At 46.7% G+C, this 21,258-nt stretch overlaps 2 protein-coding genes across 4 annotated transcripts in view; one reads left to right on the plus strand and one right to left on the minus strand.

The window, feature by feature from the left end:
* COPS7A (COP9 signalosome subunit 7A) overlaps positions 1-21,258 on the plus strand; it is a 34,196-nt gene that overhangs the window by 2,758 nt on the left and 10,180 nt on the right. For 2 of the 3 annotated variants that reach the window (XM_042945662.1, XM_042945665.1), the window contains exon 2: positions 869-1,013. The gene's annotated coding sequence lies outside the window, so the exon portion shown is untranslated. Of the gene's footprint in view, positions 1-868; positions 1,014-13,303; positions 13,360-21,258 lie in introns of those variants that run through there. The other variant, XM_042945663.1, reaches the window with a different exon arrangement.
* On the minus strand, positions 1,007-7,454 carry LOC122224168 (PILR alpha associated neural protein). Its single transcript, XM_042945660.1, has 6 exons — positions 7,396-7,454; positions 5,164-5,223; positions 4,389-4,900; positions 3,543-3,624; positions 2,505-2,726; positions 1,007-2,193 (listed from the first exon to the last, which is right to left on the minus strand). Exons 2-6 carry the CDS (start codon positions 5,178-5,180, stop codon positions 2,172-2,174), a joined length of 855 nt encoding a protein of 284 aa, XP_042801594.1. The 5' UTR covers positions 5,181-5,223; positions 7,396-7,454; the 3' UTR covers positions 1,007-2,171.

A 21,258-nucleotide genomic window follows, 5' to 3' on the forward strand; every position in this document is an offset into this window, starting at 1 on the left:
ATGGAGGTGGTCAGAGTCCAGGGCAGCCCAGCTCTGGCACATTACAGTCTCCTCTCCGGCCTGGAGCTCCCCATTTCTAGGGAGCAAGTGGGGCACAGATGGGGGCGGGGGAGAAATGGGACCTGGGTGGTTACCATGGCAACAGAGCCTAGCAACAGCTGAGAGGCTGATGTGTGGGCTTTCGTAGGGCTGTCACTAGAGCCAAACCTAGAATGGGGGCTCAGAGGTGACTTGATCCCAGCTGGGCAGCCTGTGTTCCCTCCCCCAAATATACCCCTTGATTCCACTCCCACACCCTAGCAGTGTCTCTCTCTCAAGAGAGAGCAGAGTGGGGAAAGCTAGTGAGAGTTAACCACAGGGGTTCCGGTGCTGCACATCTTTTGGGGGGGCAGCTGTGGATGCGGGCAAGTTAGGGAGCAAGGCTCAGATAAACCAGGCAGAGCAGCCTCCTCCCTGTGGCCCCTCCCATCTCCTCCCCATTGCTCCATTTTTTTCCTTCTCCTTTCACCCTTCACCCTCCATCTGTCTTATCAGCTCTCTCCTCCTTGTCTTGCTTGCTCCGTTGCCTGTCCCTGTACATAATTTTCCCTTTCCTCTGTCTTCTTTCTCATGGTCTCTCTTGACCTTCACCGGCAAGTTAAAGGCAAGCCACTCTTCTAGTTTCTCCTCCTGTTCTGGCTGCTCCCTTCAGCTTCTCCTTCCATTCTATCCCAGGTCAAAGCCCCAGAATCCTAACTCCAGGTTAAAGCAGGCCAGGTCACACTGGGGCTTAAGAGGTTTCCCCCCCCAGCCCACCCACCCACCACCCTTCTTTTCCTCCCTCCTGGCTTCCTGTTGCTCCTCTCCTTCTCCCCTCTCCCCTCTCCAGGGTTCATAAGCAGAACCAGGGGACTCAGGTATCTTGCAAAGGCTTTATTTGAAAATTTTGAAACTTACATCCCACAAGAATTCAAGATTATCACCACAAGAAGAAAGAGATAATACAAAAATATATATCACAGCATAGGAGCCAGGTAAGAGAGGAAGAAGGGAGGAAGGTGGAAAAATGGTGAGAATTAGGGACAAATGTGAGGGGAGGGTGGGGGGGGGGGGGACAGGCAAAAGGAAGGAGAGTGGAAGAACCATGGAGGGAGGGGAGAAGGAGGGTGAGGGAGCCCAGGAAGGGGAGGGAGAGATTGGGAGGAAGAGCTCCCAATGGCCTTGAACCAGCTGGCCCCAGTCCCTGGCAGCCTAGGTGGAGTTAGGGAGGCCCTTAGGGAAGCTGGAAAGTGGAGGACTGGCTCAGGGCTCTGAATTCCAGAGAGTGACCCACACACAGACAGCCAGGACAAACAAGACAAGAGGGACTTAGGAGGAAGGGAAGGGCAAATGGGAGCCCCTTTCTCATGTAGTGCAGCAGGTGACTCCCCAAAAACCCATCTCCCAGACAACAATATAGCAGTGGAGTGGGGGAGGACTTTGGGGCCTCACTACCCCCATTCCCATGGGGGAGCCCTCAGGGTAATGAGCACGCCCTTGGAGTGGGATGGGGAAGATGATGAAACACAACATGGCTTGGGATGGGACCATGACAGGTGGGGGCATGAGAAGCCCCCAGCTCACCTCCCACCCACCTCTGGGGCAGCATGCAGGGGCCACAGAAACCGGGTCAGTGGGTGTGCATGAGGGAGAGTGTGAGCACAACATACAACACCACAACATGGGGCCAGAAAGTGCATGTGAGACATAACAGGAAAGTCACCCGCTGACCACTGAGTGACTGAACTGAGCATGGAATGTGGGAAGAAGAGAAAGTGAAAGTGTGAAACAGAGAAGGTGAGGGATGGGGAGGGGGGGTGTGGGTGGAGAGAGGGTGCAGAAGACTGGCTGTACAAGAGCACAAGTGTGTGCAATGGCCCGGGAGGGTGGAGGTGAGTGTGCAAGGCTTTCATGTGAGTGTGCAAGGGCGGGGATGGGGGACCAGAAGCCACAAATATGTGAGGCCCCCACCTGAAGGAGGGTGAGCAGGTAAGATCACCTATGGGGCCAGTGAGTGTTCCAGGGTGGTGTGCAAGGGCAGGAGCCAGGAGTGCCTGTGGCCCCAGCTCCCACAGCTGCCCCACCCTCAGTGGGATGGGGGCTGTGCTGGCCCCTTGGCCTCCTGCTTGGCGGCACCCCAACATTGGGGGGCGTCACAGATTCACCAGGGGAATCCTGAGAGGAAGAGGGAAAGGGCACAGTCAGGAACCATGGGGTAGGCCAGAATTGAAAAGGAAGTCCGAGGCAAAGAAAGGGACTCAAGGAGAAGAGGGCAGAGCTGAGTTAAATGGCAGCGCGAGAACAGGACATAGATCCACAGAGAGGGGGAGAAGGAAGGGTCCCCCAGAGAGGAGCTGGTCCAGTCCTAGGAAGGGCCAGGAGCTGTGGTGGGTAGGTCTGTCTCCTCCCCACCCACCCAGGAGGGAGCACCCCCAACCAACGCTCCGGCCCTCCCGGCCCTCCCAGCCCTTTGCCCTTGCCCTCACCGGTTCAACTGGAAGGCTGGAGCCCCCTTGGGCTGGGGCATCCCAGGCCGGGGTCCCCCTCGGGGCTCCTCATGGTCAGGGGTAGGGGAAGGCGAGTCCCCGAAGGCCCCCAGCACAGTGACCCCCGCTGGGGACAGGTCTGTCAGTGGCTGCTGGCTCTCCTCCTGCCTTAGGGCACCTTGCTGCCCAGAGGGCCTGCGTCGCTTCTGGCTTCGGTCCCAACTGGTGCACCAGAAAGAAAGAGGTTCTCTCACACACTTAAGAAGCCCCCATCCTGGGCCTGCAGTGCTGGCCACCCCCACCCTCCCTCAGACACCCCGACATCCTACAGCAGAAAAACTGGCCTCTTAACAGTTCCCTACATCAAATCTCTGGAGACCAAGTGTCCATAAAGCTACTTTCCCTACCCGCCCCCCCCCCGGGGGGGGGGCTCAGGGATGTAAACCCTCCAGACCTGGTCCAGGTCCACAGAATCAGTACCTCCTCCCCACCAACACAGAGTCCCGCAGAATTGCTCCCTCCCCCATGTGTACCCAGAAGACCCATTTCTCTCTTCAGCAGGCGCCTGGCAGGTTTAGTTCTAGTTCAAAATCAGCTAATGACCTGGACACCTGAGTCTAATGATTCTCTCAGTAAAGTGTGAAGGACTGAGCGACCCATTATTAAATGCATACAAAGAGCTCTGGACTTTCTCCCTTCCCCCCCCCAGGCAGCCCCAGGAAGGAGCTGTGCAGAACAGGTCAGTTTTCTCTGTCTTGGAGGAAATGCCCACCAAGGCATCCCTTGCTAGCCCCCAGTGCACTTAAGTCCCCTGCCTCCCATTATCCTTGTATTTCCCTGGGAAAAGTAATTTGCCCTGATTTCTGTCTCCCCAACCCCAAATTCTTACCACTTTTTCCCAAGGTCTTCCTTGCCGTAGCCCACCACTTCCTATCCCACATCCAGCAAAAACACTGCCCTTGCTCCTGCCCTCCTTCCAGCCAAACGTTGCTAAACATCTGGTCCCCATCTGCCAGCACCCTCCTCCTTGCAGCTTACCAGAACTTGAAGATGATGCCAGTGGCCACGAGAACAATAATGATGGAGATGGTAATTGTGACATAGAGCTGGGGGTCCACACCTGATTGGGGTGGGGAGAAAGTTTTAGGGAGGCCTGAAGTGGTAGGGGCCAAGAGGGGGTGGGGGTGGGATTAGGCTTCAGGTTTAGTTAAACTTAGAGAGTGTCGCCATTCGAATCCACATTGTCCAATTCTTTCTGCTTTCCTGGACTCCCCCCCCCTTTATTCTTATCATCCGCTTTCCCTGGAGTTTTCAGTTCCTTTCCTCCACGTTCCCAAATCTGTATGCATGTGACGAGGAGGAGGCTGCAAGGTCAGAGAGAACCCCTCTCTCTGCACAGACACTAAGGGGTAGGAATGTCCATCTGTGTCCTAGCCCCACCCCCAAACTACTGGCCCTATCTTGGCATTCCCTGAGCTGAGATGTCACCCTGAAGGCCCTTGTCCTCCACGGTGTTCTTCTGCATGGAATACTCCCACTTCATTTTCAAGGTCCAGCTCCAATGTCAATTCTTGGAAGGTGTCCTGATCCCCAGGCAAAAGTAATCTCTCCCTTCCCTCTTTTCCTAAAAGCATGCTGTGTATGCTTCTATTAGAGCACTTATTACATTGACTCATCCCTGAGTGTTTACACATCTGTCTTCTCCAGTGGACCTGAGCTCCTCCAGGGCTCAGATGGCAGTTCATCTCTGCCTCCTGTGCCGGCACCGTGCCTGACACGTTTGTGGGAAGAACTAACAGACAAGGACTCTGTCGCCGCCCTTAGAGCTTTCAACCAGCCTCCCCACCCCTCATCCCCCTACCAGCCTCCCCCACTCCTACTCACCTTCCCCACGGCCCCCAAAAAGGAACGGCCGCAGGGTGGCAGGTGCTTCTCCAAGGATGAGCCCATCTCCATCACCCCGCATGGAGTCTGAGTTGGGGTGTGGGGTGGCCAGCCCATGGGGGGCTGCAAAACCATAGTCCAGAGGCAGAAATCCAGGGTTGGCAGAGTTGGGGTCCCCCCCGTCCTCTCGAGACACTGTAGGGCCCCATACAATAGCCCAGGGGTACTGCGATGAGGGTGGCCCCTCCTCAAAGCCTGATGGGGTGGCAGGGGGCGCAGTGCCTGGCAGGACTTGACGACGAGATCTTGGGACCCGAGGGGATCGGCTTGGTGGGGGTGCCCGCTCCCACACGCACACATGGCGTGGGGCAGAGGGGCCTCCCCGGGCACAGGGGGGCCGGGCTGGGGCTGGTGGGGTTCGAGGGGAGGAGGAGGAACCTTGAGCAGGTGGTGGGAGGGGCAGCAACAGCAGTGGCCAGAGAGGAAGGAGGTGGGACAGCAGCAGTGCAGGCCTGCAAGAAGGGAGAGAAAGTGGGTGAGACTCAAGGCTGTCTTGGGCTTATATGTGGGGAGCACAGGCTCCTACCAGAGATCCCAGGCTGCCTCCCTCCAGCTTTCTCTGGAAAAGCAGGTGGGCCTTGGAAAGACTGGCCTCATTTCCTACCTTCCTAGGGTCTGGCCCTTGGGATCGAAGGCCCTGGGTGGACCTAGGAGGGAAGGGGCCCAGACCCCAGGAGAAGTGGCCCCCAGCCTCCCTCTGCTGTACCAAACTTACCACATCTTGGACTTCATGTCCGAGCTCTTCCTCAGCTGTGACCCAGATTTTCAGCCTTTACTGGGGGAGAAAGGGAGGGTCGTCACATCTCAACCCTGTCCTGAGTGCTTCCCCAGCTCATTCAGCCACCAGTCCTATCCCCATTTGCCCTCTCAGGCTGCCAGCTGCCGCTTAGCATCCTTGGGGGGGGGGGGGGGGAGGGGGGAGGGGACTCAAAGAGTGGTTCCTGTCTAGCCCCCAGCCCCTTATCTACTACTGCCCAGAAATCCCGGTAACTTCCCCACCTCAGGGTCTACTCTCTCTTCTCTGGCTTCCTTCCTTCTCACTTCCTCTGCCCACAGCTCCAAGCTCTTGTTGGAGCTTAATTTAGAGCCAAGAACCTTGTGATTCCTTGAGCACCTACCACTAGGGAGGGAGTCTGAGAGTGGGGGAGGGAAGAGAAAGTCAATCTGAGCGAGTGTGTGAATGTGTGCGTGGTGTGCCCAAGGGGAGCCTCCCAGCTTGCCCACCGGGCTAGGGGTCCCAAGCATTTCTCTTATGCTGGGCCCGGGAATCTGCATCTTCCGGGGAAGGAGAATAGGGGATGGAAGACCAGAAAGAAAGAAAGACAGAGGTGGGTGGGGAAAAAACTACAGAGTATAATTTTCGCTTAATGTTAAATCATCCAAATGCATAGGTGCTCTCTGAAGGGAGGTGGAGCTGAGGAGAGGCCACCCCCTCAAATGTAACTCTCCTGGGTGAAGAGTCCAGGGAGAATCTGGATGGCTGGTTTTGAGAGAGGAAGGACATGTTCTCGAAGCTGAGGGTGGTGGGTCTGGGGGGCCAGGCTCCCCAGAGTGGATGAGGATATGACACGCGGGGTCCTCTGGATTCTGCACATTAAGTACCCCCAGAGAATAAGAGGGGAATATGATGGGAGATTCTGGGGAAGGGAAAGGGGGAGCGGCCGGGGGTGGGGGGAAGAGGTGAAGGGGTAAGAGGCTGAGAGAGGGAGGGGTGGTTAAGAGTGAGGAGAGGAGAAAGGTGAAGAGGAAGCCGGCACAGCGCACAGGGGGAGGGAGAGTAATCAGTCCCGAAAGAGAACGGACTGGGAAGGAGGTGGGCACAGAAGACGGGAAGCTTGGAGGATGCTAAAGGAAGAACAATATAAGAATACAGGTGAGAGAGGGAAACCGGGAGGGTGAAGGGGTCGCAGGATCAGGGGAAGAAGAGGGAAGGGCAGGAGGACAGGGAAGGAAAGGTCCAGGCAGAATGGGAAGTGTAAAGAGTGGAAGGGGAAGAGAGAAAAGGGGTGGAGAAGACCAGGCACGGGGAGAAAAGAAATGGAAAAAGGAGAGAACATAATACCGAGGACAGAATGAGAAGAGGAAGGGATGGGGGATGAAACACGGAGCAGCAAAGATGGAGGAGTTGGAAATTGTTTCTTCAAATGTAAAGGGATATGGAGCTATGGAAAGAGATAGCCTTCAGCCTGATGGGCTGAAGGGAGAGAGGGAAGGGAAGGGAGCAGGAGGGAGGGAAGGAGGGAGGAAGGAGGTTAGAGCGAACCAGTGAAGCGAAGAAGGGCTGAAGGGGACATCTGTGGCCAGCTGACTCCAGGACTCACTTGCCTCTCTGCCTTGTGCATCCCCCCCACTCAAAACCAACGTCAACTCCAATCCCCGAGCCCCGCACCCTCTTAGCCACCCCCTCCAGGAAGCCCGCAGTCCCTAGCTTGGCGCGCCACCCCCACCCTCTCTTCGATTCTCACCGACCTGTTGTGCGCAGGAGACGAGCTGGGGGTGGGGCGGGAGCCTTGGGGTGGGGGAACTGGGCCCCATCCCCAGGGCTGCCCCGGGCCAACCCCTCCCACGGGCCCGCGCTCCCCGGACAGGCTGGAAAGCGGCGAGAGTGGGGGGAAGGCGAGGACCGGGAGGTCAGCGAACGGACTCCGAGGGAGGGAGCGCCGAGCGCAGGGAACCCGAGGCAGGAGGATGCACAGAGCCGAGGGCTGAGCCGGAGGCGGGATGGAGGCAGCCGCGGGGACGCTGACCGCTGCGCCAGGAGGGCAGGATGGAGTCGGGACCAGCGGAGGGATGGAGAGCTCGGAGGGGAAGGCGCGCCTAGGGGTTGGCTGCTCGAGCCCGGGCGAAGGACCGCGCCGGCAGGGGCGGGGGGCGGAGGGCGCCGAGTGGGGAAGGGCAGGGCCAGGCTCCCGCGGGCGGGGGTGTGGGGGGGGTCCCTCTCGCTCACCTGCATGCCTGGCGCGGCGGCGCGACAGCTGCGGGCGCTCGGGGCTGCGCGGGGCTGGGGGGTCGAGAGGGCTTGTGGGGCACGGGGCATGGTCGGGGGGTTTTGCCGGCAGCCGGGGCGCTGGAGAGGGTTGGGGGGGGGGGGCGCCCGGGGCGCGGGGCGGCGGCGGCGGCGGCGGCGGGAGATGCTCGGCTCGGCTCGGCTCGGCTCGGCTCGGCTCGGGCTGCGCTCGGCTCGGCTGGGCTCGGCGCGGCAGCTCCGAGAGCACGGTCTCCGCCTCTCCCCCTCCCGCGGTGGGCCCCGCACCGTTTAACCCTCCTGCTGCCGTGCCGCAGGAGTGCGCCCAGCTGGGTCCCAGGTGGAGGGTTGGAGAGGGCAGCGGAGGATGACCGCCAGTCTGATCCCCTGGGTTATGGTGGCGGGCTTCTCCACTCCTTGCACCCAACTCCGTGGACATCCATGTTCATCCCCGTCGGCGTCTGAGATTCTGAGTCACCTAAGGCTCTGCGTCCCTAACCGCGTCTCGGTCCCTGGTGGAGATGGCAGAGCTCTGGGGATCAAGGTGGGGCTGAGGGTGGTGGTGAAGACCTCGAACCATCCTTGGATTATCCCAAGGCTTGATCCCCCATTCCACTCCGGTCCTGTTTACAATGCATTCTCTCCGAGGCAACGCGAATGCTATTTAAAATAAGTAGATCGAGTTGCATTACTCAGCTTTTTTAGCACTCAGATTATCCAGATTCCCTATTGTGACTTACAAGGCCCTATATGACCTGTCCACTAGTTTGCTTTCTGATTTCCTCTCCTAACTCTCCTTATGCCCTAGCCACGTTGAACCTGATCTATGTTCCTAGAACTAGAGGATCTTAACCTGCCACTGGGCCTTGGCACTTATGTTCCCTTTGCCTGGAATGTTTTCCCCTGGCTTTTCACAATGACTCACTCTTTTCATTAAAATTTCACTGAGATCCAATGTCACCTCCTCTGAGAGGCCTTCCCTAGCCTCTCTATCAAAAGTAGCTTCCCCTCTGACTCTATCCTACCCCATCCCTCTCTACCATGTTTTATTCTGATTGTACTCCTAGGATGCCACGCTCTCCTACTTTCCTTCCAACCTCACTGGCTTTCCCTTCCCCAGTCTTCTGCTCGACCTCTAAATGTTAGTGCTTGCTAGGGCTCAGTCCTTGGCTCTCTTCTCTTTCCACATTCTCTGTCCAGTGATGTCATCCAGTCCCAGGCCTTAAATACTATGTAAATGTCAGCGAGTCCTAAATTTATATCCAAAGCTCCAGACTCATTTACCCAACAGCCTGCTTGACATCTCCACTTGGACGTCTAATAGCCATGTGAAACTAATGTGGCTAAAATAAATGTCTTGAAGTCTTCCCCTGCCAATCCATTGCTCTCCGTGTGACCCATGCTGGGACATGGCAACTAGTTGTTCAGGCTGAAAACCCAGGAAACATCTTTCCCCACCTTTCCCTTTTCTCACTGATTCTTGCCCTGTATCTAATTCACCTGCAAGTTCTGCAAGGTGAGCTCTGCATACAAAATATATCCTGAATCCCTCTACTTCTCTCCTTCTATGTTACTTCCATCCTGGTTCAAGCCATCGTCGCTCATCTGGAAGAGGGCAATAGCTTCTTAGCTGGCCCCTTGGTTCTGCCCTTGCCCTTTACAAACTAGTCTTCACAATATCTAGTAATATTTTTATAATCTAAATCATATCATGCTCTTTCCTGCTTAAAATATTTGAGTGGCTTTTCATTGTACTTGGAATAAATCTGAACTCATTGTTAGGAGAGGCCCTCTAACCTGTACTCCTCCTCCGTGTTCAAACAATGCTCCTGCCAGATCAGATTTCTTGATGTTTTAGAACATCTGAAATCATTTCCTCAGCACCCCAGCACTTTTGACTCTCTCTTCCTGAAAACCTTTGCCCACCCCTCATGCTCTTCACCTGGTTGGCTCCCTCTTGTTATTCAGTCACTTTATTTCATCAATATGATTTTTTTCCTTTTTAAAAAATTTTATTTTAGAGAGAGAGAGCGTGCACACAATCAGGGGGTAGGGCAGAGGGAGAGAGAGAGAAAGACAATCCCAAGCAGGCTCCTTGCTTAGCACAGAGCCCAATGTGGGGTTTGATCCCATGACCCTGGGATCATGATCTGAGCCAAAATCAAGAGTTGGTCGCTTAACCAACTGAGCCACTGAGGCACCCCTATTTCATCAATATGTTTCCAACTCATCACTCTCTGAAATGATCTTATATTTGTTTACTGTTCATTGCCTCCCCCCACCCCTACCAGCCATACACTAGAGAACAAAGATCTCATTTGGCTAGTTCACCCTGTATCCTACCTCAGAGTCTGGCACATAGTAGATGTTCAATATTTATTGCTTAGTAAATTTTACCTGGGACCCCTGCCCACTCTGAATTCTTCATTCTCTTCTCTGCTCTCCTCTTGCCTTTCCTCTCTGTCTGCCTGCCATCCCTGATCTCTGCCCTGTGCTGAGTGCTTTAGGTTGAGTCTCTGCTCACACCCACGCTCCTCCAGATTCTTGCCCTCCATCGTCTGCATTATTACTGTCATTAGCCTGGCACTCCCGCCTCCCGGAAGGAAGCCTGCTGTTCTGACCAGCATCTGCAGCGGTTGCCCTCCTGTTTGTCTGTCCCTGACAGCCCTTCATTCCGTGGTCAGAAACAGCAGTGAGTGAGCCACCCTCCTAGTGTTTCCCTGTGGTCAGGGAAAAACAGTACACAGTGAATGTGAACCAGACTATGTGAGGCAGGGTGTGCAAATCATGCCATATCCTGGGCCCCACTAAGCCCCATAGCCTGAGGATATGCTGTAAAAGGACTCATTAAATGATGGGTGTGGGTGAAATTTATCAAGTCAGTATTCACTACCCGTGTAAGTGCTTTTCACACCGAGGACTTTGGATCATTATCAATTATTTCTAGTATTCTTTTTATTTTTAAAGTTTATTTCTCTATTGAGAGAGAGAGAGAATGAGTGGGGAGGGGCAGAGAGAGAGGGAAAGAGAGAATCCTAAGTAGGCTCCACACTGTCAAAGGGATCTATCTCATGAACTGTGAGATCATGACCTGAGCTAAAATCAAGAGTCCGATACTTAACTGACTGAGCCACCCCGGTGCCCCATATTTCTACTATTCTTGATTCTTTCCTTCTTTTGACGACTCTTTTTGGAACACCTACTACGTGCTGGGCACTGTGCTGCTGGCTGGAGACACAGTGGAGAGCAAGAACAAAGTCACCACTGTCTTCATGGAACTTAGAATCTAGTGAAGGAGACAATGAAATACAGAGTGATAAATGTGTCTTCAGATGAGTTTGAGAACCTTCCCGCACTCCACAATCTATAAATTCTTTCCCTGTGTCTGCCTCTGCTGGTATCTTTATCATTATCTCTGTGCTCATTGGGGTTTCCCAGGATTTCTCAGGGTAAATTTCTGTCTGTTTCCTGTCCTCAAATGTCCAATGCCCTTCTGAACTCTTCCCACTCCCAGCTGATGATCTTGCTTGCTGTTTCTCTGAGAAAATAGAAGCAGACAGAAGAGAACTCTTCCTCACCCCCACCCCTGCCTCCACATCCTAGCCCACGTCTCCTTCTGGGTGAGGGGAGGTCTCAGGCCTCTCAACCACCCAAAGTCTTCACTCCAGTGGCTCTCCTCCCTCTCCTTGGCATCACTGTCCTTTCTACTTGATTATCGCAGCAGCATGTAAGCGTATTGTAATTTATTACAGCTGAAAACAAGCCCTCCTTAGCTCCACCTTCCCCTTCCGTGTCTGCCCTTCTCTGTTTCCCTTTATAGCAAAGCATCTCAGAAGATGGTCTCTATTCATCATCTCTTCTCCTCCCAGTCCTTCTCTTTCTCTTTTACTAACTTAAATTCAACTACTTAATTTTTGCAACTTATTATTTTGAGTGGGTAATACACTCACATGTGCAAGAGAAGTTTTCAATATATAAAATATTGTATAGTGAGAGTTCTCATTCTTTCCCCCACCCACCATCTTTCCAGTTCCCAACCCTGCCTTCAGTGTGACTAATTTCTATGCATTCTTTCAGTTTCTGCATGCACAAGCAAATAGTAATATAAATTCTTATTCCCCTGTGTGTTTTACATAAAAATCGGCATACTGTGTATACTATTCTACATCTTTTCTTTTTTTTTTTTTTTAAGTTCATTTATTTATTTTGTGAGGCAGGGGGATAGAAAGAGAGAGAGTGCTGGGGAGAGGCAGAGAGAAGGAGAGAGATAATCCCAAGCAGGCTCCACACTGTGAGTACAGAGCCCAACTCAGGGCTCGAACCCATGAACCATGAGACCATGACCTGAGCCGAAATCAAGAGTTGGATGCTTAACCAAATGAGCCACCCAGACGCCCCTACACCTTTTCTTTTTGACTCTTACTGGTTTGTAGGAGTTCTTTATCTATTATGGCTACAAATCTTTTGTCAGCTTTATATATTGCAAATATCTTCTCTTTTGTGAGATATTTGTGACCTGTCCTTTACTTTTTTCATGATGTATCTTGATTATCAGAAGTTCTTCATTTTAATATAGGCATATTCATCAACCTTTAATTTATGATTATGCTTTTTGTATCTTATATAAAAAAATCACTCTACCCTCCTGGTCAGAAAAATATTTTCTTACATATTCTTCAAAAGATTTTAAACTTTTGCTCTTTATACTTAAGTCCTAAGTCTACCTAGAATTGATTTTCTGTAATGGATTTTTATGACAATCTATTTTGCATTTTTTGATATGGAAAATCAATTATCCCAATTTTATTTACTAAATAGTCCCTCCCTTCTGCCTGATCTGCTTTGCTAACTCTGTTATGTATCAAAGTTCTATATCTACTTGGATCTGTTTCTGGACACTATTCTGTTTCATTAGTCAACTTTTTAAAACCTGCACCAATAGCACACTGTCCTACAGCTTTAAAATAAACCTAGATATCTCCTAGAGCAAATGCCACCTTGCCAATACACTCTTTGGGGGGAATATTTTGCCATTTCTTGGCCATTGCTGTATTTGAGAATCAACTTGTCAAGTTCCACAGGATTTTGATTGGAATTGCACTGAATCCAAAGTCCAATTTGAGTCTGACATCTTTTGGATACTGAAATTTCCTATCATGCATTTGGGATATCTTTTCCTTTATTTAGGTCCTTAATGTCTTTCAATGATATTGTGTCGTTTTCTGCATACAGATTATGCACATCTTTGGTTTTATTTATTCCTAGGCACGTCATTGCTTTTGTGTTATGGTAAATGGTATCTTTAAGATGACATTTCAAATTGGTTTTTGATGGTAAATAGAAATGCAATTGATTTTCAATATTGGTTTTAGAGCCAACCACTTTGATAAGCTCTCTCTGCTGTATAATTTTTCTATAGACTTTTTAAATTTTCTACAAAGACAATCATGTCATCTGCAAATGACGGCAGTTTGCTTTTTCCTTTCTGATACTATGCCTATAATTTCCTTTTCTTGTGCTGGCCAGGATCTTTAGTACAATGTTGAATACAAGCAGTGATAGCTGGCATCTTCCTTTTGTTCCCGGTTTTAAAAGAAATGCTTCCAATGTTTTCCCAGTAAGAATAGTGTTTTCTGTGTGTTTTTTAAAAATAACTTTTATCAAGTTAAGGAAAAATCCCTTTTATTCCTAGTTTGCTAAGAGTTTTGTCCTGTATGGGTGTTGAATTAAATGCTCTTTAAAGCTCATTTTTATTGTGAAATGTGACACACGTAAAGACAAATGCAACAAAAATAAATATAAAATATATTGAGTACTTACAAAGGGAAAACTTACAGAGGAAATACTCCTGTGACTACCATCCAGGCTAACTAAAAAACCTTACCGGTGTTCAAAAAGGACTTGTGTGTTCCTGCTTGTTCATACATCATTCCCTCCTCGCCATAGGTAAGCAGTATTCTGACTTTTACGGCAATTACTTCCTTGCTTTTCCTCATATGTGTGTACATTCCTTAACTATATAGTTTCTTTTGTCTGCTTTTGAAGATATATGTATAAAACTGTATGTATTTGTTATGTATGTAGAAGTGGAATTAATGCATCATAGGGCATCTTCCACTTTATTAAATAATGCTAACCAGTTTTCCACAGTGGTTTAACCACTTGTACTCTCATTAACTATATATGAGAATTGCTTTTACTCTGGATTCTTGTCAACATTTGATTTTTTCAGACTTCAATTTTAGCTATTTTTGTTCATACAGTGATATTTCATTATGGCTTTAATTTGCATTGCCTGGTTACTAATGAAGGGGAGCAACTTTTCATGTTTGTTGACCTTGTGGATTACCTCTTGTGAAGTTGTAGTTTAAATCTTTAGTTCATGCTTATAATTTCTGTTGTTAGGAAGTTTTTTCCTATTAATTTGTAATATTTCCTATTAACTTATATACATCCTGGATACATCCTTTGTTAGTTATATATGTTATAAATACTTCTTTCTGTTCTGGGACCTGTCTTTTGGTGAACAGATGTTCTTGATTTTTTTTAATCATAGGCTTAAACATTCTTTTTAAAATATTTTTTATTCTAGAGAGAAAAAAAGAGAGAGAGAGAGGATGAGCAGGGGAGAGGGGACAGAACGAGAGAGAGAATCCCAACCAGGCTCCATACTCAGTTCAGAACCCAGCCAGGGGGGCGCCTGGGTGGCTCAGTCGGTTAAGCGTCCGACTTCGGCTCAGGTCACGATCTCGCGGTATGTGAGTTCGAGCCCCACGTCAGGCTCTGTGCGGACTGCTCAGAGCCTGGAGCCTGTTTCAGATTCTGTGTCTCCCTCTCTCTCTGACCCTCCCCCGTTCATGCTCTGTCTCTGTCTCAAAAATAAATAAAAACGTTAAAAAAAAAATTTAAAAAAATAAAAAAAAAGAGAACCCAGCCAGGGCTTGATCCCACAATGTTGGGATCATGACCAGAGCCAAAATTAAAAGTTGGATACCCAGCTGACTAGGCCACCCAGGGGCTCCTGTTCTTGGTTTTAATGTAGTAAAATTGATCAATCTTTTTCTTCATAGTTAGTGTATTTGAGTCTTAAGAAATACTTCCCTACTCCGAATTCATGAATATATTCTATATTATCTTCTGCAAGGTATTTATTGATTGATTGATTTATAGTTTACTTATTTATTGATGGGGAGGGATAGAGAGAGGGGGAGAGAGAGAATCCCAAGAAGGTTCTGCACTGTCAGTGTGGAGCCTGACATGGGGTTCAATCTCACAAACTGTGATATCAAGACCTCAGCTGAAATCAAAAGTTGGATGCTTAACTAACTGAGCCACCCAGGCACCTCCATTCTTTTGAAGTTTCTACATATGCTATCACGTTTTAATATTTTCTAAAAATGGCAATGGCTTTGCTTCTTTTTTATCCCATCCTTTATCCTTTTTTCCCTTGTCTTAGTGCTGTGGTTAGGATCCCCATTACAAGACTGAATAGAATTAGTGATACCAGGGATTCCTTTATCAGATTAACAAGTTCTCTTTGAGTTTTCTAAAATACCTTTTTAAGTAGGTTTCACACCCAGCACAGAGCCCAGTGCTGGCCAAAGTCATGACCCTGAGATCAAGGCCTGAGTTGAGATCAAGAGTCAGATGTTTGTTGATACTACCCAAAGCAATCTACATATTCAATGCAATCCCTATCAAAATAACACCAACATTTTTCTCAGAGCTAGAGCAAACAATCCTAAAATTTGTACGGAATCAGAAAAGACCCCGAATAGCCAAAGCAATCCTGGAAAAGAAAACCAAAGCTGGAAGCATCACAATTCCGGACTTCAAGCTGTATTACAAAGCTATAATCATCAAGACTGTGTGGTACTGGCACAAAAACAGACACTCAGATCAATGGAACAGAATAGAGAACCCAGAAATGGACCCAGAAACGTATAGCCAACTAATCTTTGGCAAAGCATGAAAGAATATCCAATGGAAAAAAAGGCAGTCTCTTCAGCAAATGGTGTTGGGAAAACTAGACAGCAACATGCAGAAGAATGGACCTGGACCACTTTCTTACACCATACACAAAAATAAACTCAAAATGGATGAAAGACCTAAACATAAGACAGGAAGCCATCAAAATCCTAGAGAATAAAATAGGCAAAAACCTCTTTGACCTTGGCTGCAACAACTTCTTACTTGATATGTCTCTGGGGGCAAAGGAAACAAAAGCAAAAATGAACTATTCGGACTTCATCAAGATAAAAAGCTTCTGCACAGTGAAGGAAGCAACCAGCAAACCTAAAAGGCAACCTATGGAATGGGACAAGATATTTGCAAATGACATATCAGATAAAGGGTTAGTATCCAAAATCTATAAAGATCTTATCAAACTCAACACCTAAAAAACAAATAATCCAGTGAAGAAATGGGCAAAAGACATAAACAGACATTTTTCCAAAAAAGACATCCAGATGGCTAACACACACTTTAAAAAATGCTCAACATCACCCATCATCGGGGAAATAAAAATCAAAACCACAGTGAGATACCACCTCACACCTGTCAGAATGGCTAAAATTAACAACTCAGGTAACAACAGATGTTGGCAAGGATGCAGAGAAAAAGAAACCCTTTTTCACTGCTGGTGGGAATGCAAACTGGTGCAGTCACTCTGGAAAACAGTCTGAAGATTCCTCAAAAAATTAAAAATAGAACGACGCTATGACCCGGTAATTGCACTACTAGGTATTTATTGAAAGGATGCAGGAGTGCTGTTTCGAAGGGCACGTGGACCCCAATGTTTATAGCAGCGCTAATGACAATAGCCGAAGTATGGAAAGAGCCCAAATGTCCATCAACTGATGAATGGATAAAGAAGTTGTGGTATATATATACCATGGAATATTACTCAGAGATAAAAAAAAAAAAAAAGAATGAAACCTTGCCATTTGCAATAATGTGGATGGAACTAGAGTGAATTATGCTAAGCAAAATAAGTTAGAGAAAGACAAATATCATATGATTTCACTCACATGTGGAATTTAAGATACAAAACAGATGAACATAAGGGAAGGGAAGTAAAAATAATATAAAAACAGAGAAGGAGATAAACCATAAAAGACTCTTAAACACAGAGAACAAACTGAAGGTTGCTAGTGGTGGAGTTGGGTGGACTGATGGGATAAATGGTTGAGGGGCATTAAGGAGGACAATTGTTGGGATGAGCACTGGGTATTATATGTAAGTGATGAATCACTAAATTCTACTCCTGAAATCATTATTATGTTATTATGTTATGTTATTATTATGATACATTATTATGTATCATTATGTTAACTAACTTGGATTAAAAAAAAAAGTCTGACATTTAACTGACTGAGCCACCCAGGTGCCCCTCTAAAAAATTTTTTTATCAAAAATGCATGTTGATTTCATCACACGCTTTTTCTGTATTTATTGGGATGATTGTGTGATTTATTCCTTTAAGGTACTAATATGATGAATAGAATGAGTGTATTTTCTAATATTAAGCTACCCTTGAATTCTTGACATAAATTCAAGTTAGTCTTGGTGTATTATCTTTTAGTACATTGCTGGATTCAGTTTGCTAGTGTTTTATTGAAGATTTTTGTGTCTCTATTAATAAATGAAATTGGCCTATATAATTTTCCTTTCTAATATTGCCCTTTTCTTGTTTGGTTATGAAAGCAATTCTGGTCCCATATAATGAGTTGAGGAGAGTCCTTTCTTTTCCTATTTTCTGCAAAATTTATATAAGATTAATGTGATCTGCACTTTGGCAGTTTGGTGCTACTTGCCTGTATGATGTTGTTCTTAACTCTTTCTTTTTCTTTCACACCTCACATCTAATCTATTTGCAAATTCTCTTTATTCGAGCTTTAAATTAAATTCCAAATCCAACTACTTCTCACCTCCACTGCTACCACCCTCATCTAACCCACAGCCATCTCTCACTTGGGTAATTACTGTGGACTCCAGACTGGACTCATTGTTTCTGTCCATGCAGCCATCATACTAAAAAAGAAAATTTTTGAAAAGTGATCTCTACACCCAGTGTGGGGCTCAAGCTCATGACCCCGGGATCAAGAATCACACATTTCATTGACTGAGCCAGCCAGGTGCCCCACAGCCTTCCTATTTTAAATATACGGGTAAGAACCTGTTACTCATCTGCTCAAATCTTCCACTGGCTGCTCATCTCACTCAGAGTAAGCACCAAAGTCCTTACAATGATCCACAAGGCCTGATAAGAGCTAGTCACCTTGTTCTCTCTCTGACCTCATCCCCTAAGTCTCTCCCCTTGCTCACTCTGCTCTAACCACAGAGGCCCCCTTGATGTTCCTCAAACACATCAAGTATGTTCTCATCTCGAGCCTTTATATTTGTAGTTGGCTCTACCTGGAATATCGTCCCCATAGAAATCCCCAGGACTTGCTCCTTTGTCTTCTTTTAACATCTCTGCTCCATTGTCACCTTATCGGAGAGGTCTTTTCTTTCTACAATATATAAAATAGTGGGGCACCATCAACTCTTGATTTCGGCTCAGGTCATGATCTCATGGTCATGGGATCAAGCCCTTCGTCAGGCTCCACACTGAGTGTGGATCCTGCTTAAGATTCTGTCTCTCTCAGGGTGCCTGGGTGGCTCAGTCGGTTAAGCGTCTGACTTCAGCTTAGGTCACCATCTCACAGTTTGTGGGTTCGAGCCCTGCATCGGGCTCTGTGCTGGCAGCTCACAGCCTGGAGCCTGCTTCAGATTCTGTGTCTCCCTCTCTCTCTGCCTTTCCCCCACTCACACTCTGTCTCTCTCTCTCTCAAAAATAAATAAACATAAAAAATTAAAAAAAAAAAGATTCTCTCTCTCCTTCTGCCCCCCCCACTCACATGTGCACACTCTCTCTAAAATAAACTACAATTTAAAAATAAATAAATAAAATACCAAATGTCTCCTACATTCTCCCTACCCCTCTCCTTGCTTTATTCTTCTTCATAATATTTATTACCTCCTGACCATTAATGTACATATGTATGTACTACCTGAGTCTCAACACAAGAATGTAAATACCAAGAATGTAAGTACCAAGGTATTTTATCTATATGCCTAGTAGCTAGAACAATGCCTGGCTATAAGAGGTGCTCAATGTATAACCTTTTGAATCAACGATGAATATATTATTATGTGTCTGACTACTTGGTGTCAGTCAGCTTCTCTAGCTTTATTTCAGTGCATTTTGTTTTCCATCCTTAACATTAAAAACAGAGCACAGCCCCTCCCCCCATTGACCTTGTACATAACTGTCAGTAACAAGTGAATGCATGGTTACTTTGTAGGCTTTGCTTAAATTTCATTAGCTCCCATTTTCTTGTTGGAGATCTTTATTTTTCTGCCCTTATCCTCTTTCCTCATCTCTATTCCTTTGTTTTCTTTTTTTTTTTAAGATTAAAAAAAATTATTTGTTTTTAACATTTATTTATTTTTGAGACAGAGAGAGACAGAGCATGAATGGGGAGGGTCAGAGAGAGAGGGAGACACAGAATCCGAAACAGTCTCCAAGCTCTGAGCGGTCAGCACAGAGCCCGATGCGGGGCTTGAACTCAGGGACCGGACCGTGAGATCATGACCTGAGCTGAAGTCGGACGCTTAATCGACTGAGCCACCCAGGCGCCCCACTTTTTTTTTTAAGATTTTTAAAAAATGTTTATTTATTTTTGAGACCGAGAGAGATCAGGAGAGGGACAGAGAGAGAGGGAGACAGAGGATCCAAAGCAGGCTCCGTGCTGACAGCAGAGAGCCCAGTGTGGGGCTTGAACCCACAAACCACGAGCTCATGACCTGAGCCAAAGTCAGATACTTAACTGAGTCACTCAGGCGCCCAAGGACTAGATCTCAGATTATCTCTGTCTCTCTCTTCCCTCCTTCCTTTCTGCTTTTTCTTTTCTTTCTTTCTTTCTTTCTTTCTTTCTTTCTTTCTTTCTTTCTTTCTTGATTTTATTTTATTATTTTTTTCAATAATCTCCACACCCAACATAGGGCTCAAACTCACAGTCCTGAGATCAAGAGTCACAGGCTCCACTAACTAAGCCAGCCAGGCAACCCTTTTTCTTCTCTTTCTTAACACAGTGTCAAAATCAGACAAACTTGCATTTGGATCTCAGCTAATTATACTGACCTTCAATAAATTATTTAACTTCTGTGACCCTCAGTGTCCCCACAGGTTAACTAAGATATTGATATGCACCTCAAAGGGTTGTTGTAAAGATTGAATAACAACAGCAACAACACCCTACAGCTAACATCATACTTAGTGGTAAGAAACTAGAAGCTTTCTCATTAAGATCAAGTACAAGGCAAGGAAGTCCCTTCTCACCACTCTTCAACATTGCACTGGAAATCCTTGCTAATGTAATAAGATAATAAATAAATAAATGAATAAATAAATAAATAAAAATTTAAAAAAATATAAAAGGTATATAGATTGGGAACAAAAACATAAAACTGTCTTTGTTTACGGAGGACATAATCATTCATGTAGGAAATCTGAAAAAATTGATTTAAAAAAATTCTCCTAAAAAAACCCCAAAACTCTCTTGGAACTAATAAGCAAGTATAGCAAGTTTTGGGGTCCCTGGCTGGCTCAGTGGGTGGAGTGTGTGGTTCTTGATCTCAGGGATGTAAGTTCGAGCCCCAAGTTGGGTGTAGAGATTACTTAAAAATAAAATAAAATCTTAAAAACAAACAAATAAACAAACGAAAAACAGAAGTCAATTGCTTTCCTATATACCAACAATGAACAAGTGGAATTTGTAATTTAAAACAACAACATTCACATTAGCACCCCCAAAAGTGAAATACTTAGGTATACATCTAACAAAATGTACATAAGATCTATCTGAGAAAAACTATAAAACTCTGATGAACAAAACCAAAGAAGAATTAAATAAATGGAAAGATAATCCATCTTTATGGATACGAAGAATCAATATTATCAAAATATCAGTTCTTCTCATCTTGACCTATAGAGTCAATGCAATCCCAATCCCAGAAAGTTATCTTAAGGATATTAACTGAGGCAAAAGACCCAGAATAGCCTATACAATACTGAAGGGGAAAAACAAAGTTAGGAAACTGAAACTATCTGATTTCAGGGCTAACTATAAAACTATGGTAATCAAGGGGTACCTGGATGGCTCAGTTGGTTAAGTATCGACTTCAGCCCAGGTCACGATCTCATGGTTTGTGGGATCACACCCTGCATTGGGCTCTGTGCTGACAGCTCGGAACCTGGAGCCTACTTTGGATTCTGTGTTTCCCTCTCTCTGCCCTTCTCAAGCTCTATCTCTCTCTCAAAAATAAATAAACATTAAAAAAAATTTAAAGCTATAAAAATCAAGACAGTGTAGTATTGGTGAAAAAATAGACAACTAGATCAGTGTACCAGAATAGAGAGCCCAGAAATAGACCTGTATAAATATAGTCAAGTAACCCTTGACAAAAAAAGCAGAAGCAATACAATGGATCAAAGATAATCTCTTCACTTTTGGTGACTGTGAAGATGGGGAGATCCTGGCCTGGCCAAGGATGTTGGATCTCATTGTACTCCTAACTCTTCGACCTTTGTCTGAAGGCCCTCAATAAAATGGTTTGATCCTCTCCCCTTAAAAAAAAGATAGTCTCTTCAACAAATGATGCTGGAACACTGTATTATTCACATGAAGAAAGAAAGAAAGAAAGAAAGAAAGAAAGAAAGAAAGAAAGAAAGAAAGAAACAAAGAAACAAAGAAACAAAGAAACAAAGAAACAAAGAAATTTAGACACAAGGGTTTATAC

This window comes from Panthera leo, chromosome B4 (assembly GCF_018350215.1).
Source record: "Panthera leo isolate Ple1 chromosome B4, P.leo_Ple1_pat1.1, whole genome shotgun sequence".
NCBI classification, from domain to species: domain Eukaryota; kingdom Metazoa; phylum Chordata; class Mammalia; order Carnivora; family Felidae; genus Panthera; species Panthera leo.

Coding starts and splice junctions, on each gene's coding strand:
- LOC122224168 (XM_042945660.1), bottom strand. Junction 3,625..4,388: donor TTTTGGGGGCCGTGGGGAAG/GTGAGTAGGAGT, acceptor CACCCCAATCAG/GTGTGGACCCCCAGCTCTAT. Junction 2,194..2,504: donor CCAGCCTTCCAGTTGAACCG/GTGAGGGCAAGG, acceptor TCTTCCTCTCAG/GATTCCCCTGGTGAATCTGT.